General features: G+C 45.7%; 1 protein-coding gene and 1 pseudogene across 1 annotated transcript in view; one reads left to right on the plus strand and one right to left on the minus strand.

Annotated features, from left to right (window-relative positions):
• Positions 1–9947: 9947 nt before the first annotated feature.
• LOC115325380 lies at positions 9948–11098 on the plus strand (annotated as a pseudogene).
• A 6318-nt stretch (positions 11099–17416) lies between these two features.
• The window catches only part of LOC120846123, an 84679-nt gene continuing 82723 nt past the window's right edge, over positions 17417–19372 (minus strand). The window contains exon 3 of the mRNA XM_040217795.1: positions 17417–17472. Coding sequence (XP_040073729.1) covers positions 17417–17472 — 56 coding nt within the window. The remainder of the gene's footprint in view (positions 17473–19372) is intronic.

The following is a 19372-nucleotide window of genomic DNA, read 5'->3' on the forward strand; positions in this document are numbered from 1 at the left end:
ACATTGTAGAATATCACGTCCTACGGCGCATCCTATACTCCGTCTCCCTAAAGCCGTACAGTACAGCCAAAGCTACAGGGAAAGAGCGTATGCCAACCTATTCAAGAGGAGGGAAAGGAGGAACGGGAGAGAAGGGCTGGGATTCCCCGTTTCTCTTTTCCCTCCTCTTGAACAGGTTGGGATACACTCTCTCCCCTGTAGCTTTGGCTGCACTGCACGGTTTTAGTGAGACGCATTTTTAAACTACTATCTATATTCACTATAAAGTGCTATAAACGTACTTGGCATAATGAAATGAGTGAATGGATAACAACGAAAGCCCACATAATCGCCACGGCACTGATCGCACCTTCATGTAGGTTGCGTTCAGAAAGGCAGTCAAGTTTGGGGGACACCTTCTTGGCATTTTGAGAAGTCATCCTGCTCGTAGTTCGTTTCCTGTCCTATTCTCTGCTTATCAACGTTCGCTTATAGATTGTGTCCGCGAGAACAATGAATGCCGGACTGATGACAAAACGAAAAGAAACAAACAAAAGCCTCGACGTTTTGCCGTAGCAAAGTCAAATATACAACAAGCGAAAAATAATAAAAACGGTCTTTTTTGTATTTACCTCTCATTTTCTTTTATTTGTTATTTTCTTGACACTGAGGTCTGCATTGTTGTGGTGGGTCGTTTCCCGTTCGGCGTTGCGCATCAGTGTGACAATCTTTAGTTCCGTAAAACCACCCCTTTTATTTGAGGTTTTTTTGGGGAAACTCTAGGAAACAAAAGGCGCCTTTGGGAAAGCGAGGGAAGACCTATATTGTACGAACTTCGGGGTGAAATATGAGTCACAATTGGCACAAAAGCGATGTTTTCACGGGCTCAATCTAAGTCACCGTAGCTTATCGGAGCTAGCAACCTTACTTGGTTGCTCGAAAGAATGTTCACGCTTGCTACGCCACTTCATACCGAAAAACTTGGCAAATGGCAAAGTGTCAAATATGTATTTGAGATAATGAGTACAAGATACTCAGAAATAAAATTAAAATATAGTGTCAAATACTCAGTCAAAAGTATTTGCAAGATACCAAGACACGTCAAAAGGTATTTGAAATAAAGCATCTTGAGTAGTATATTTGAGATAGGCACAAGTCTGGTTATTACGATGCCTTTAACTGTTTTAATCGACTCATTTGTCACCACTGGGTGTGCCTGATCAATCGATGAGATTATGTCAGAGAACTCGCGCCATCTTGGAATCTCCTTGTCGTTTCGTATACTTGCTGGAATGGCAGACAGGCATCACCATACTGAAACATTATTCGATGATAAATTTCAATAGTTCTCACTCCTTCCCAATCTAAAAAAAGAACAACAGATGATTGAGTGCTATTCTTCTTTCGTGCATAACTCAGTTGGGGAGTTCATGTTCACGTTGCTACTGTGGTGTAATGGTTTCTGTATGCACTGCGCTGATAACTGTTGGACACTCCTTTAGTTATTGGAAAGAAGGTTGCCAACGTATAAGAGAGACACCATAACTCGAAATGATGTTGGAGTTTTAACATTTTATTTGACTCACCCTCGTCGTAGTTTATTTTTATAATCAGCATGTCGAATCGGTTATAACACCGGTTCGGTTCGGATTACTTGCATTTTATTCTGGTTCGGTTCCGGTTAAAGGGGTGCTCCGCCGATTTCTTCATGGTCCCCGATTTGCTTGAAATTTTGCTAAACTCGCCAAACAACATCGCCAAAATAGTATCCTAAATATTACGTCAAAATATTTTTTTTTCACGAAGTTATTGAATTTACAATTTTGGTTCCCACCGTGTTTTTCAAACTGCAAGTCTCTACTGGCAACAATGAAAAAGTGACGTCAGTGAAAGTGCAGGGGTTCACTTTTTGGACTGTAGAATTTGTTCCCAACTGATTCGAAGCAGAAGCAGTTTCATGGTGTCAAATGAATGCTTCGGAAGCTCGCTCCAGTCCCCGCGCTCCAGCACGGAACAAATGATTGGCATATTCTATTTTTTAGACTGCTCGCCCGACTGGCAAGCCTGCCTTCCACTGACGTCACAGCACTGAAAAGGGCGGGTATATTTGAATGTTGGTTTTTGCATCATTTTCATTTGCCGATTTCGCAATAACTGTTATGAATTTCACGATACTAAGTAGCATACCAGAAAGGGTAAAGGCCGGGGAGTCAGAAAATATCGTTAGTTGAGGTAGCTCGAAAATCGCCGGAGTACCCCTTTAAGCCAAGCGTGTGAACTATTTGTTTGGTTACCGGTTGCACCAAGTGTGAACTGGTTCAAAGAAGTTTAGAACGTAGCTCTTAAGCGCCCGTTTCCGGCTTGAGCGGCGTCGCCGTCGCAGTCGGCGTCGCCGTCGGTGTAACCGCGGCGACGTTTCGGCACGGTGACGTTTCGGCGTCGCGCCGAAACGTCTGCGCGGGGCCACGTGCCCCACTCAAGGGGGGTCGGAAAGTCACGTGACACCCCTCCGGGGGGGGGGGGGAGGAGGTGTCAGGGGGGTCACATGGCCCCTTGAGGGGGCGTCCATGACCTCCCTGACGGGGTCACATGACCCCCGTGAGGTCACAAAGGTCACGTGACGTCACGAGCGTCACGTGACCTCACGGTTACGCTGACGCCGCTCGGAGGGAGGAGCATCATGGTGAGGAGGTGAGGAAGAAGGAGGAGGGCTATGCCCACACCTCAGTACCCTTCTCTCCTCCTCCTCAAGAGCTGCACTCTAATTTGGCATTACAGGGAGTTGTAAACGGCTTTCATTTTTTAGAGCGCTGCTCTTAGGCGCCTGTTTCCGGCTTGAACGGCATCGGCGTCGGCGTCGGCGTAACCGCGAGCCCCCCTCCCGAGGACCTCGGGAGGACCTTGGGAGGTCGTGAAAACGCGGTCTACGAAAACTCCCGGAGTTTTCGTAGACCGCGTTTCCCCCTCCGCTAAGCCCTTTGCAATGAAGAAGCCGCTACTGCGCCTGCGCGCCCTTGGCCTTGGCTGTAGAGTTCCGGGTATCGTAGCGCGCTGCGGAGAGCGTTGCGGGACGGCGAAAACGACCCACGAAAACTCCCTATTATCACGTGCTACGATCGCAGAGCGGTATTGGCTAGGATGACTCGTAGTGTCTGCTGCGTTTGGGCGAACGGTCAAACGGAATGTAGTCGTCTCGCTGGGCTCACTCTCAACAGGGCCGTCCGCTGCAAGAGAAACCTTTTATTTTGCTTTTGCTAGAGCCACTATGAAAGTCACATATCTTATTTTCGAGGTTATTTCTTTCGGTTACGTGGCCGGCGGGCAAATACGCATCAGGCCGATTCAATGGCTACATTACTACCCCTTCCGACAGACAAGCTATCAGGTTCTGAGACCTTGCTGAGCTGCTGCAGCTCCTGAAGCGAGAGTCGCCCGGAAGATGTGACGACAAAATTTGTCATCTCGGGGTCCGACTTACCACGGGTGCATTTCGCACATCACCTGCATGCTGACGCGTATCAAATCAGGCTTGAAAGACGCAGCGTCTTAGCCTTTGTTAAGTCCTCACTGGATAAAATCGCACTGTGCACTGCATTTGCAGTGCAGAAGTGGGTCGAGTAGGTTTTTCTCCGCTTCCGGTCCGTTTTGGATCGATATTTGTCGGGGAATAGCCGAATTGCGTCCCTAGAAGATGCTCATGACGTAGGCTCCAGGACGCAGCCACTGACATCTTCTGTCTGTCAAGACCTCCGCTGCTGTAGTGAGTTTCGAACCGCCAAAAAAGAAGAAAAGGACGGAGGCAAAGAAGAGTACAAAATTTATGCTCTATCGCTTCCGACAGCGTGGTTCATGCCCTCGCTAAAATTGTACGCGCCTGTCAGTTCATTCTTAAAAACTTGTGTACATTTTTGTTTTTGGCCGAGCGCGCCACAATTATGTTTCTTGGGGACAACATTTTATGCTTTGAAAGTACTGCTATTTTCAAGCCCTTCAAGCCTCTAGATACTCTAGGCTTTTTGAAAACAAGCCTGCTGTTGACCGATCCTTGAGCTTTCGAATTCAAAGTATGATCTAAGGATTTTACCTTTCCCCCAAAAAGCTGGCATCTTCATTATGTTTTAAAAACAGCCTCGCTTCTAAGTTGTTTTTTATTGTTTACTTTTTTTTGGACTGGACATTGTTTAAATGCCGCAAGAAGGTGGTCTTTCCGCTTTTTCTCCAACCAGAGTTCGCTGATTTAAAGTAAAAATATCAAAACATATTTTTTTTTTTTTTTTTTTACGGATGAAGCAAACACATTAACATTTCTAGGTTGCGCAGCTTAATTGGGCGGTTTCTGAAAACCGAACAACTCAACTGGTTAGCAAGCTTTTTTACTTCCGAGTTGTACGGTCTATTAACAGTTGTATAATATGTATTATACAATAATGCTATGAAAACAAGTTTCTATGTACGAAGGTTGCACAGAAAGTAATGCTTCGCATGTGTTTCCTCGGAAACTATTTACTCAAAAGGTATGAAATTTACACAAAGTATTAGCGCATGCTTCCTTTAGACACCTTTTTTCTTCGATGTAATCTCCGCCTAATTCTACGGCTTTGCGCCAGCACGAAACAAGGGTACGCATGCATTCTCTGTGGCAGCTCGTTTCCTGTTCACAAATCCAGTTCTTCCTTCCACGAATCATACTCTCATCGTTTTCAAATAGTGTTCCCGCGCAGTGCACCCTTCAGTGGCCCGAAAATATGAAAATCTGACGGCTCCAAATTAGGACTACAGGGGGGACGGCGGAGTACAGCCAGCCAAATTTGGCGATAGCCTCCTGAGTTTTGAGAGTCGTGCGAGGATGGGCATTGTCGTGCTCCCTCAAAGTGTTTACTGGATTCTTTTCAGGTCGCACACGACGATAACGCCGTTTGAGCGTTTGAAGGGTTTAGCTGTACGCGTTCAAATTGATTGTCTCACCCTTGGGTATCACGTCCACAAGAATCACTCCATCAATGTCCCAAAAGACGTCGATCATCACTTTTCCGGCCGGAAGGAGCCGGCTTTCACTTCTTTGTGCTTGGGGTTGAAGATGATGATGCCACTCCACCGACTGCATCTTTGTCTCTGGCTCCAAATGATGAGCCCAGGTTTTGTCCCCCGTGACAATTCGGGACAAAAAGGAGCTTCTTTTCAGCGTCGAAACACTCCAGCAGTTCAGAATTAAGAGATAGACTTTTTCTGCTGGCAGTGCTCGACTCTGAAGCTACGAGGCACCCATGTTGCGCATAGCTTTGAATATTCCAGAGCATCGATAATCGCAATTGCACTTCCTGTGCTGACGGAAAGTTCCGGGGCCAACTCTCGGCTTGTGATGCGCCGATCCGCAGGAGTAATGTCACCGCGCTGTAACATGTCGGGGCCAGTGGCGGTAGGAGGACCCCCTAACCTCGGCCAATCAAGCAGCTCTGTTTATCAACTTCCTTGTGTCTTAATTTTTTTAGAGCGCAGCTCTTAGGGGCCCGTTCCCGGCTTGAGCGGCGTCGGCGTCGGCGTAACCAAGGTCATCCCAAGGTCACGTGACCCCTCCAGGTCACGTGACCCCTCCCAAGGTCATCTCAAGGTCACGTGACCCCCAAGGTCACGTGACCCCTCGAGGTCATGTGACCCCTCCCAAGGTCATCTCAAGGTCACGTGACCCCAAGATGACCCCACGTCCCTTTGAAGGTCACGTGACCCCAAGTCACGTGACCCCTCTGAGGTCACGTGACCCCCGAGGTCACGTGGTTTCCTCCCCAAGGTCACTTGACCCCCGAGGTCACATGACCCCCAAGGTCACGTGACCCCTCCCGAGGTCATCTCAAGGTCACGTGACCCCTCTGAGGTCACTGACCCCTCTGAGGTTACGTGACCCTTCTGAGGTTACGTGACCCCCCGAGGTCACGTGACCCCTCCAGGTCACGTGACCCCCTGAGGTCACGTGGGGGTCACCTTGGGGGTCACGTGACCTTGAGGTGACCCCCATGTGACACCCAAGGTCACGTGACCCCCAGGTCACGCCTCCCCGAGGTCACGTAACCCCCCTCCCCGAAGTCACGTGACACCCCCCCCCCCGAGGTCACGTGACCCCCCCGGAGCATATTAAAGAATGAGGGGAGGAGGAGGAGAAGGAGGAGGGGTCTCCCTCCCCTCAGTACCCTTCACTCCTCCTCCTCAAGAGCTACGCTCCAATTCGGCGTTACAGGGATTTGTAAACGGCTTCCACTTTTTTAACCCAGAGTCCGACGGCGCTCCTATCAACTGCAGAACTTCCATATGCAGCATACTAGGGGTTGTTCAACTAGAGAATCTTTTACAGGTCGTTGTGTGAAACCCGTATCAGACGCGCAGACGCCCTTTTAATGAACTCCTAGCGCAGCGCCTTTTATGTCACAACCTTGAAATTACACACTTGTATCCAGAAAACCGGAAGGTTGTATTCTGTAAAGTCTTATGTTATCCTTGTTATACGACAAAAAAAAAAAGTGGGGTATTATTTTCTGAACAACCCTTGTGCATTTTCGGCATGCTCTGTGGCCAAATGATCATCGGCGGAATCTAAAAACATTCTTGAATGACAAGGGTGCGCATTAATAAATTAGGCTCTCCACCTGAGATACGTAGTAATAAAATTGCGATGAGTGCCAAGCCACGTACGCGGGAGGATCCATAAATAAAAAAAGCGGATCACCTTGCTGTATTTGCCACGGATCTTATAAATAATCCATCCCACCCCGCCATTTAAAGGTATTTGTTTATATAGCTGAACTATGTGGTTATGGAAGTTAAATTTGCGCAAAAAATTGATGAAGGTTATATTGGCCGGGGTCGAATTCTCAACGTTCTGGGACATTCGCTCCTGGCGCCCTCTTTTAAGGTCTTTGCAAAACTGTGTAAACATTGTAATTCAGCCGAACAACAGCGTAAATGATATTGTTCAGCGGAGTAATCACAGACCGCAATAATACCATATTAGTTAATCCTAATTAAACACTGACTGTATACTTTCGCATTCCTAGGCCCGACATATTTGTTTACATTTTAGGTCATATGGACAACTTTGGGAATATGGTAAATAAAAAAGAAACGTAATATTCTCTGGAATTGTAATATCGCGAGACTCATAGCACTCACGCAAAAATTAAAAGTTAACTATTTTATTAAATACACATTATTCTTCTTTGAATTTTTCTTACTGATCACTGCTGAACCACTGTAAAGTCACCTTTCCCATGTACACAAACAAAATGAAGCCAAGCAAACTTTACAAACAATCATGATTATTTCTTTGATGGTATGGTGCCTTTTTTAACACCGTTAGGCATTAGGCATCACGATGGACCTTGCAATGAATCTAAGAGAAAATGTTTCGTAATTTTGGAGATGACGCTAACAACAACAACAAGAAAAAAAAAACAAAAAAACTTTATGATATTAGGCACCTCTCGGGTGTATACGCCGAGCAAGTGTTCTAACATGCATCTTTGGAGCATCGCGGAACGGGAGGAGGAGCACCCCAATCAAGGGACAAGAAAGATAAGTGGCAGGGAACGCGTGATGATGAGGCAGCCCAGTGCGCACCGTCATTGGTTGAAGTTGGGCGTAAACAAGCGCACGAGGTGCGCGTGGAGTGGACGAACTCGCATGCCGTAAGGAAAAGAACTTATCCCACAGAGACAGTCACTCTGAGGTTCTCCTGTGCCGTTCAGTAAGTGAAAATTTCCGATTGAATCACGTGTACTTGCTCTGCAGGGAGGAATTTTGTGACAACTGTGGAAATATGTTGGACGTCTAGCACGTTCTTTCACACTTTTTAAATGATAAAGGCGGATAATGTTTTCCAGATGTTTCTAGAGGTCACGTCTAATACCTTCATTATTTTCTTTTATTTGGTGCTAACCTTTATTATAAATTATTCGAGCTTTAATCTTAAAAAAATAATTTTGATGGTATGCAGCAGCTAGGACATCTTCTAATACATTTAGGTTCTCTTAAATAACTTACGTGTGGCGCCCATGACACGAGAAACTCGCAATGATTATATCACCCTCGATCACTATCTCCCAAAACACTGGGTGGCATGGGCGTTTGCAGTACTTATTTCAAGGAGGGGGGGGGGGGGGGACCCTATTTTTCCGGGGAGGGGGATTTATATTTTAGATGGGATCAACCGTGGAATTAGGGGACAAAAAAGCGTCGCTGTGGCAGGTCACGATTGGGCAAACGGGCACTATAATGTCTTAATAGGATCGGAGTCGTCGTATTATTCTGCTTTCATCGACGGGTAGGAGTAACGTCAGTCATACTTGACGGCGTTGGTCTTGTGGAGACGGTGGCTTCCAGCTTGCACCGTGCTTGTTTCAATTACCATCGACCTTGTCGTTCACATTTGATAATCCTAGTGCATGTCGTCGTGAGTTGGAAGCATAAAACCGAAGTCATACTGCTCGATACATGATACTAAAGACACGGTGTTTGCTGAAGACACGATGACAGAAGCATCTGCTGTCACGCCCCGTTCGAAGCACATTTGTTTTATATGTATGTATGCTTGGAAGGTGCCTGCAGTCAGTTTTTACGTAAGACCAACATGAGAGGAGCGTCGTACGATTAGGGAGTTTTAGGGAACCATTTTTGCACGTCTGATACGGTACGACGAGCCCTTCGGTACGAACTGAGCATTTTCTACCGCAGAAAAATCGCACATGCGCAGTTCGTACCGTATCGGATGTGCAAAAACGGTTCCCTAAAAATCCCTATGAAAAGCCCGCCTCAGATGATGTCTGCAGCCTTGTTTTTTTGTTTTTTTTTTTACGATGGATTATCAGTGTGTCCGCTGCCCCAAGAGTACACCACCAAAACATATCGTCCTTTATTCCCCCGCCGGAATCTCCAATCTCGGGGTGTGCGCGCAGAGGGCGTGCAAGGGCGGGCAAGGGCCCTCTCTTGTACGCCCCTCCGGACGCCCATGTTGGGTGGTGATAACTTGTCGTTGGGCGAAGACTAACCAACAGCACTTCTCGGAGCTGGAGGTTTCAGCTCGTGCATTCGACATGATTTTGCCCGAGCTGTTATTTTCTTGATCTTCTCGTTGCAAATTTCTTGTGATGGCAACTTCCAGACGCTTTGTTTTGGTAATGGGGAACGTTGCCACTGATTCCGCTATGGGCCTCCTGCGCTGAAGCTTTGAACAAACTGTGGCGCCCTCGTTTTGGGTAGTACAAGCTCACCTGGCTGGGACTTCCACTATTGTGGCGCCTTCGCCGTGATTTTTTTTCCTTCTGTGTAGTGCAGAAGAACGGAAAAAACACCTTTGGACGTCTGAAATCGGCTACATTCAACGCCGCAAGACAATCGTAAGTTCCCTATACACGTCACCACTGCTGGAGTACGCGTCTCGTATCTCTAAGTGGTGACGTTAGAACATCTGGCGTCTCGACGTGTTTGTTTTTTCTTCTCCTTTACGTTTCTTTGGGACGCGTGATGCGGCATTTCTTGGTTCACGCTCTTATCGTCCTAGCTTTGGCCTGTGCTTCGATGGCGTGGGCATTTTTCGTTTTTTTTTTTTTTTTATTTTCCTCGTTATCGTGTTTCGCGCCAGGGCAGGCACGCTTCTATATGTGTGGCAGTTTGAGTCGCTCAAGTTTGTACTACCCAAAACAAATTCTAACGACTCATTTTTCGCAGCGCCTCCTGGGCAACGCAGGATGCCTATAGCTTGGATCTATCGATTTATGGCGCTGTGTCGTTTACGTCAGATGCATTTATATGTGTCAGATGCTCTAGGAGGATACCACTAATATCTCTTTCAAACTGTAAAGTAACCAGCAAACGTACGCAGAGTGCAAGTCGTCTGCTTCTTCCGCAGGAGTTACGGTGACGTAAGAACGACGCCGAGTTCTAATTGGCTTTGATTGGAAGGACAAGGCGACAGCAAACCTGATATGTCGCATAAATGTTTTTTTCTTGTCCACAGGTTTGGCTGCTGCTACTGCTGTCGCACCACAGTCCATCGGCAACGGAGGACACGCGCGGACACAATCCAGCAGGGACCGTCAGCCTACCTGACTACGCGGCAACTAAAATGCTCGTCACCCAGATTAAGGCATCACCTCGTCACCAAGTGCACAATGACAAGGACTGCAGTCACATGTTTGATCGGCAATTCAAAATCCTGGGAGGCACTTACACGTCGGCTTTCGGTGCTATAAAAGCGCAGCTGCGCGGGTCACCGGTCAGTGGGCAAGGCGATAGCAAACCTGACATATCGGATAAATAGTTATTTCCTTGTACGCAGTGTGGCAAATTTGGTGATTACTCGTGCCGCTCAGATGACCATTGTCTATTGCTGTTGCCTTGCCCAATGCGTGTGAGGCTGCTCTTCGTTGCCATTATTGATAGTTGTTGGAGAGCCCTCGCGCTATTAAGGGGAGGAGATGTTGAAGAAAATCCTGGCCCCAATATAGATACAATGCGGGAAATACTGGAAAGCTAGAAAGATATGGCGTCTAACATATCGACATTCGTACAGGGTCAGAAAAGCTTTGAAAAAAAATTGGAGGCTATTGAAACATCTACTTTTAAGTTAAAGGATCTCAGTAGGGAGCTAAATGTCACACAAGGAAAACTAGTGCACTTAGAAGCGACCGCAGTATATCTTCAGGCAAAGATTGAGGACTTGGAAAAGAGAAGTACGAGAAACAACTTGGTAATCTACGGAGTAGGGGAATCTGACGCAGAAACAAAGCAGCATTTGGTGGAAAAAGTGGTGGAAGGCTTTTCTAAAACAAAAATGAGCGTTGCAGCTAAATCTGTCGACAGAATTCACCGTCTCGGAAGGGTGGCTAGGGGTAACCCAAGACCAATAATCTTGCGCTTTGAAAACTACAATGAAAGACATAATGTTCTTAGAAATGCTAAAAAGTTAAAAGTAAAACGTCTCTTTATTAACGAAGACTTTTCGAAAAATGTCAGAACGATAAGAAAAAAGCTGTGGGAGAGCGCGAAAGAAAACAGGGAAAGGGGAGAGAAGGTATAATTAACGTTTGATAAACTGAAGATTAATGGAGGGTCGAACACATGGGAAGTAGACACACACCAGGAGAGTTGAAATTTACTCAGCCAGAAAAGTACCTTAAGCCCGGACATGGTTATTGACAGCCTCCTGGTTTACCACAGGCAAAAAGTGTCCTATTTATTAACCTTAATGCGAGAAGTATTGTAAATAAAACCCTCGAGCTAGAACATTATTGAATAGAGCATGACCCCGATGTTGTGGCTATCACTGAAACCTAGTTAGACTCGTCTGTGACAGATAATACAACAGTACCTCCCGGTTACGTGCTCTATCGAAGGGACGGAGAAAATAGAGGAGGGAGTGTTGTTCTAGTAGTTAAATCTTGTTTAAATTCTTCAGAAATCGAAAGAGCCCCCTGAATAGAAATTGTAGGGTGTGACATCAAAATGAAAAAAAAAGTGAGTTAATTGCAGGATTCCTGTATCGCCTCCCGCAAATCCCCTGTGGATTTTTGCAAGAACCAAGTGAGTTCCCTTTGAAACTCACAGCAAGTTGCAAGAAGGTTGATTTAATGGGTGATTTCAATCTCAGTGGAATTGACTGGGTAACGTTAGGATCTGGGTACCACGAAGTATAGATATAGTCACATAATTTAACTCGAATTGCTAAGGCATATACCAGAATACAAGGACAGTCAGAATCTCTTTTGTATTTAATATTTATAAATGAGAATGTTATAAACCACGCATATGATTTCAAGATTAACCCGGGAATTTCAGGCGACATCAAAGTACATTTTACGTTTTCTTTAAAGGCTATGCTCAAAAGAATTTAAATTTCTTCGTTTAAAAACTTTGAAAAAGCCAATGAAGAGTCAGTTATTGTTCAACTTAACCTGAACTATGATAACTTCAAGCACCTACCTGGCAACCCGTTGATAGAAGTGGATGACCTATGACTGAATTTTAAGGAAATTATATTTGAATGCACTCGTAGTTTGTCCCAGTGGAAATAAGAAAGAAAATCTTGAACAGTCCTTGGATTGCAAAGGACATGTTCCACCATATAATACGATTATCAAGGTGTAGAGCAAGAGCACGCAAAAAACACGACGGGTTTCAGCAGGCAAAAATACAGTCATTGAGCAGAGGGCTCAAAGCAAATATAAAAACTTCGAAAACGATTTTATTTAATGTAAAAATGCAACACGTTTTGAGATATTCCCCGCAGAAGTTTTGGCGACAATTGAAACAAAGTAAAAAAGTAATTACAAAAGTGATAGTAAAAGAATAAGTGATTGAGGACAAGACTGAAATTGCAATTTGCTTTAACCAATATCTTGTCAGTGTTTTTCCCGCTGATAGCAAATATTTTACCAACATTTTTTGTTTCATAATGTGCCCCCAATTGAAGACGTGGAGGCCTCAGGCTACTTTTTAACGATCTAAAGAAAGCCACCGGACCGGATGACATTCACAGTCAATTCTTGAGGCGTTATAGCGAATGATGTTCAAAATATCTTACTATCATTTTAATAAATCGCTTTCAGATGGGTTCGTTCCCAATGACTGGAAGCTTGCCAAAATAATACATATTCTCAAGACTAAAAATGCAAGTAAGGTCACTAATTATAGAACCTTATCATTAATATCAACTTGTAAAATACTTGACCATGTTGTTTCGATGCATATAAGAATGTCTTTGGACACCTACTGTGTACTTGATAAAAAAACCGCATGGATTTCGAAAAGGCCTGTCTGCCAGAACCCAACTAACAGAATTAATTCGCGATTTTTCTTCGACCCTTCACAAAAGAGGACAAATTGATGTAATTTCTTTAGACTTTCTACAATATTTTGATAAGGTAAACCATAATAAAATACTTTTAAGGCTTAGGCATTTAACAAAAAACGCAAAAGTTCTGCTATGGATAGAAATGTTGTTGTTTTGTGGATGGCAATTCGTGAGTATTGATGGACACGCTTCCATGGCTCGTGGGGTCGACGGGAGTCCCTCAGGGTTCTGCACTTGGGTCCCTGTTTTTTTTTTTTTTATTAATGCTAGTCTTTGCGATATTACAGTAAAGAAACGACTTTTTGCTGTTGATCGTATACTGTATACCTGTATAAACGATGATTCCGACTATGTTGAACTAAACAATTATTTGCAGAAGATTAGCACATGGTGCGAGATCTGGCAAATGTCTTTAAATACAAAAAACACAAAAAACACAGTTTGCATGTAAATAACACATAGGAAAGTTCCTTCAGTGTACAACTACTACTTGAGGAGTGAACCATTGTCTAGGGTAGATAAATTTAAGTATTTAGGAGTAACAATAACCAGTGATTTAAGTTTGATCAAACATGTTAATAATATAATCAAGAAAGCCACAGCTGAACTCTGGTCACTAAGATCATTAAAAATGTCAACCACTGAAAATAAATTTCTAGCTTATAAAATGCTAAAAAGATCTAGATTGGAGTATGCTAGTGAAGTTTGGGATCCTCACACAAAAGGTTTAATACTGAAATTGGAAAAACATTCAAAGAATGGCACTACGTTTCATTTTTTCGAAGTACAGAAGACTGGATTCACCAACTGATATATATTTTAAGGCAAGTCTCTCCTTATTAGAGAGAGGAGAAAAAATAAGCGTTTAAAAATGCTTTTCATGATTTTAGATGGTACACTGCAAATTGATAAACACAAATTCATCAAAAACTATCTATCTAGAATCGTAATAAGCATACCAGGACATTCGAAGAGTACAAATTCACCAAAGAATGTTTCAAGATTTCGTATCTCCCTCGGACGATAAGGGAGTGAATAAACCGCCTGAAAGCGTTGTTCAATTCAAAACGGTTTTGGATTTTGTAAAGTGTCTCCCATGTAACCAATATACCTCATGTTATAATTTTTGTTCTACTTTTGTGCTATTTGATATGAGTATTAGGTGCCGTATAGTCCTTCATTTTGTAATTGTGTCCTGCACATCTATTACGTTGTCTATTGTTTTTTGTACTCACTCATATCATAGTCTCCGCTGGGGGACTGATAGTATCACGAAATAAATAAATGAAAGGATGGTGGGTAGACCTCAATACCAGATGCCTGGAGGACTACCCACTATTTTTTTTTAATCAGTCAATAAGAGATTTATGGCTCCTTCAGGGTAACACTGAGCACTGATAATTTTGAAGGTCAAATTCATCGTATCAGTTGTGTAGAAAGGAAGGACGGAGCAAGAAGGCAGTGTGATTAACCTGTGGGATTGTCACGGTTGGCTACTTTGTGTTGGGGAGAGGGATGGGGAGGCGAGAGGAGAGGTTTAAAGAGGAGAGGAAAGAGACAATAAAAGGTGCAAAATTTACACGTTTTGAACACTATAAACGAGACACTGCACAGCACTGTTCACAAACACCGAGGTGTATCATCAACAAGTAGGAGTCCAGGCGAGTTTCCTTTATGAAACAAACGTGAGTTTTGGTGGCTGATGCTCCTTCGTGTAGCTCGTCCCAGGTAACAAGCCCCGCTAACCGGAGTCCTTACACCAGGCCACAGTGGCTACAAAAGTTAATGCCGTATAAAGTGATACATTAATTCCCATCTTCGTGAACGTTAAGGGATGGCGCGTTCCAATAAGAGTTACGGGAAAAAAAAGAAGGTATAATTTGGGCCGTCACTTCGACTAATGACCTTAAAAGGAGAAAGTCCCTTTGGATGTTGTGAACTTTCAAAAGCCTCATTATATGTTTCTTAAAATTTTTTCTCGCACTTCTCTTCACTTTTCTCTTGCTGCTTCCAACGAGACCACGGTGAAACGCAACGCCCCTGGGCCCTCGTGGGCGGGACAGTTACGGCCTAAACGGCGCGTACCGGCGTCCGTTCGTGTTATAACTACTGCATGAGGCACGTTAAGTGCCTAGGGCAGACGTCGTATTGCACTGACCAAATTGCCCATTTTAGCCGGAGGCATCTCGCTGTTCAAGCCTCGACGCAATAACTACCCGAACACACAAACAAGCAAACAAACAAGGCAAAAGCAACTCAAAAATAAGTATGCCGAGTTTACATAACAAGCAAAACAAGTTCATTAGAAGTTTCGCCTCCCCTGCAGTCAATATCAATACCTACAAAGCAAGTGTACGGGTACAGCACAAGACAGTTCAGTTTATCTTGAATATCTGTATAAGCACCTATGAATTGGTCACTGGTTTTTTCATACGTTGACGCATCCTTGCATCAGCGGGCAAAAAAAAAAAAAAAAAGTTACTCTTGCCTGAACTGCAATTCCCATCCTCAGAGTCATTTACGTGAAGCGCCAGAGCGAATTTAGGAATTCTTCAGCAAGCCAAGCGGCAAACTGCGACGTCCAGATGGCAGGAAAAAAAAAAGTGATACAATGTTTTCCAATCTAGGTTTAATAATTGAATAGGGTACAGTGTGACAGAAGCTCACGAAATGGCCCATTCTCACAACAGCAGCGATTGTGTATACGTTTGAGTATGCGTTATGTTTTTGGCATTTTTAAGTCCTCATTACGTAATCAAACGCAAGGAAAATGAGCCAGAAGCTTGACTTCTACCATTCAAAATACCGAGCGCTTAAAACATTTTACGCTTTTTGTAGCTTTATTGTGATGTGATCGCCGTCCTAAACGGACGCGTTTCCGGTCAGAAAACGCGACAGCCAATAAGAGTTAAGGATTGGACACGGGCGTTATTGATTCGCTTGCGTTTGGGTTTGCTTTTACGACTATATCCAATGCGGGAACGCCTGTTACCGGATTCTGACACTCTCGGGACCACAGCAAGACTGAAGCATCGACTTTCCCTACAAAGCACTTGGGTAAGCCAACTGCTGCAATCATCCCAAGGAAGTTCGGCGAATGAGGTAACTTCAAATATGTCTAAACATAAAAAAAAAAAAAAATTGCGCTGTGATTTTGCACGTGACGTTTCACCCCACTCAATGTAACACTGCAGAGGATTCTTTATAGGTATAAACATATTACCAGCCTCGTCGCGGGTAAAGTAGGCACTCTAGATCTCTTGGAGTTGAAGTCCTGAGCAGCGACAACCGACCCGAGCGCCGAGGCTGCGATGAACTTTGCTGTACGGACCGGCAACATAACACGTGTCAGTTTGTTATGGCGAGGGAGTGAGAGAGAGGAAGACGTCAGAGCGCCGAGTTCTGACTGGTTTCCGAGCGCGAGACACCACAGACGAAGCAGACAACGCTCTGTTTCGCTCTGATTGGAGGTGGGGTAGAAACGAAGGCAGCTGGCCTTTTCGTCTACCCTCCAACCCTTTCAATCAGAACTCGACCCACTGACCTCCCCGCGCGTCTCATCTCTTCCTCTCCTTCAGTTTCTCACCGTATAACCGTCAAAACTTCCTTGGCGTTAGCCAACACCTCCTCAAACTCCACTTTTTCCGACAATACCACGGTGTAAGATATTTGCTCTATTAGTGAGGGCTCTGGCGCAAGGAACTGTGAAATAACACGAATAAAATATCTCGATGCCATGGCATTTCTCATGCAGCTGTCGCACATCCTTGGGCAAGGAGCTCGTGCTCGTCTGATGCTATGGCATATAGATTTTATTCATATTTTTCAACGCGGTAGAGGGCCTTAGAGCGATAAACTGGCAGCTGAAAGTGACCCCCAATCGGCCGCCGCCATGTAGAACATTTTTGACCACTAGACACGTGACCTTATAGTTTTACGTCTAGATTTTAACGAAGTACCGCGCACAAATAATTGATTATTGATCTCTAACAACAGTACCAACGAGATAAGTTATGTTTCGATTGTTTTAAGTCCAAAATGTGCTTTTACGACAAAAAAGCCTATCAGTTTCGCAATGCCTCCGCTAGATGCCGTCAGCCGCGGTGCTGCATTAGGATTTTTTATGGAAGCTAGACACTGATCTTTGGGGTTAACAGTATTGAAAAAATAGCCTGTTATGTTTTTTTCTGCGATTGCAATAAAAATCACGGGTCAGTTTTGCGTAAAAGCTTCAGGATTTGGTACGGTCACGTGGTCATAATTGTATAACATGGCGGCGGCCAAGTGGGGGTCATTTTTGCCTGGTGAACGGGATACCAGTTTATCGCTCTAAGCCCCTCTACCTCGTTGATGTTTTTTCACAGTTGTGTCGTTTCGCCAGCGAGCGACGCTAGTTCGCCGCGGGCTGTTGGGCGCGCGCATGCGCTCGTGAGCGGGCTCTATCTAGTCGCTCCGCATCAGGCACAGTCCTCACCTGAAGAGTATATCTTACACTGTGGACTATACCCAGTCTCGGGTTCAAGCGCAAAGATCATTAATCAGCTTTTGCCTGCCTTTTTTACTCTAACATAGTCATGTTCGAATGTTTCAGCTTATCCGCCTTTAGTTCTCGCGTTCGAGAACCCGAACTTTGTAGCAGCGCGTTCGTTCAATAGCACCTAGAAGAGGAGGCCTGCTCATGACGTCATCGCTAGTGGATCCCCGACCCGCCCCAAGCGGCAAACACGCCGAAGCTCTACCAGAGAAGCCGCAAAGCGACAGACGTGCGTCCTGGCGTCGCCGCGTGATACGGCCTCGCTCTCGTAGTGAGACAATGCGAGACGCGCTGGAGGCAATGCTGACGCAAACTATCGGCGTTGCTGCGTGCATCCTCTAGCGATCACGCTTGTGGGAGGCAAAGGCACACGCCTTGTCTTCTATGCGGAGCGGAGCGGAGCGCAAGTCCGTCTGCTTCTTTTGCGGGGGCTGCGGTGACGTCGAAACGACACCAAGTTCTGATTGACTTTGATTAAAAGGATAGTGAGAAGACCCCAATGATAGGTGCCTTGAGGTCTACCCACTATTTGTTTTCAATCAGCCAATAAGAGTTCGTCGTTCTGACATCATTGCGACCCTTTAGCAAGAAGTAGATGAACTTGCGCTCTGCACTGTCTCGTTTCGCTTGTTGTCTGCGCGAGAAGCCACGAGACGCTCTGCTCCGTCGTGGGGTTCACGCGAAGGTGAACGCGTGATCCTTCCGCACGAAACCGGCTGCTGCCCCGCGATGTGCAGCCTCGGAACAGGCCACGGCCGCGCTGCGCAAAGTCATCGCTTAGGAGCGACGCCGCGGCCTGGTACACAGACCCGATCACGCGTTACCTTGACAGGGATGGCGCTCGGAAATTGCTCCGCAATGACAGGCTGCTCGTAGTGTAAAGTAACTCTCGAGATGGGGGCAGCATGAGGCTCGACGACGATCGGCCGCGGTCGGCAGTTGTAAGCGGCCTGCCGGAAATGCGTTGAGGAGTGAACGCGGCACAGTGACGCTTTTTCTACGTGAGGTCGTGGTAAGGTGCCTCAACCTGCTTGTGTTTAGAGTGCTGCCGCTTTTTGTATAGTCATAGACGGGACGAGAACGGCAGGGCGTGTCTTTCGAAGCCCAGCCCCCAGCACGCGCTCGTTGCCTTTCGACGTGCGTTGACTGCGCGTGCACTGTCAAAGATCATGACGAGACGCCGAAATGTTATCGAATTTAGGATGATGGCACTGTACAAAGGGGTCAAGTAAAAGAGCTGCCTGCCTTTCTCATTTTCTCAGTGGCTGTAGTAACTGACGCCGACGGCACGCACTAGCGGGGAAGATTCGAAGAGATAGACGAAAAGTGAAAGACGTTTACAATCCCCTGTAACGCAAATTAAGACCCGTTCACACTCATGCGACCGACTTCGACCGAGAGAGACCAGACCGGTTTTTAAGCCTTTTGCGACTTCTTAGGACCGGATGTGATGCAGCGGAGCTGGTCCTAAGAAGTCGCAAGAGGCTTGAAAACCGGTCTGGTCTCTCTCCGTCTAACTCGATCGCAAGAGTGTGAACGGGCCTTTAGAGCACAGCTCTTGAAGAGGAGGAGGGGAAGGTACGGAGAGGAAGGTATGCGCTTCCTCCTAATCCTTATCCTCCCCACCTCCTCTCATGCTTGCCTCCCATACAGGGGAAAATATCCCGCTAACATTAGCGGGGAATTTTACGAATACTGCAACGCGCGGTGACGCCACAAGTGACGTCACTGGTGAGTCTCATGACTTCACACGTGACGTCACGTGTGACGTTTAATGGGAAACGTCCCATATTGCACCGCGTGGGGACTTGGTGTGAAACGGAGAATATAGTCACTCGGGACACGGTAACTGCCAGTGTAAAGGATGACACGATACACCAACACAGTGTTTATACAAACAAGCCCGCTCAGCCCACACCTCCAGGTGTAGGCACTGCGCGTGCGCAGAAACCGAATTCGAGAATTCGAGAGGAGCGAAGTGTTTGCACGTGCATAGTATACCGACAGCAGCGCCACCGCAGTGG

Source organism: Ixodes scapularis, unplaced genomic scaffold (genome assembly GCF_016920785.2).
Source record: "Ixodes scapularis isolate PalLabHiFi unplaced genomic scaffold, ASM1692078v2 PGA_scaffold3__209_contigs__length_174095766, whole genome shotgun sequence".
In the NCBI taxonomy this organism is placed as follows: Eukaryota; Metazoa; Arthropoda; class Arachnida; order Ixodida; family Ixodidae; genus Ixodes; species Ixodes scapularis.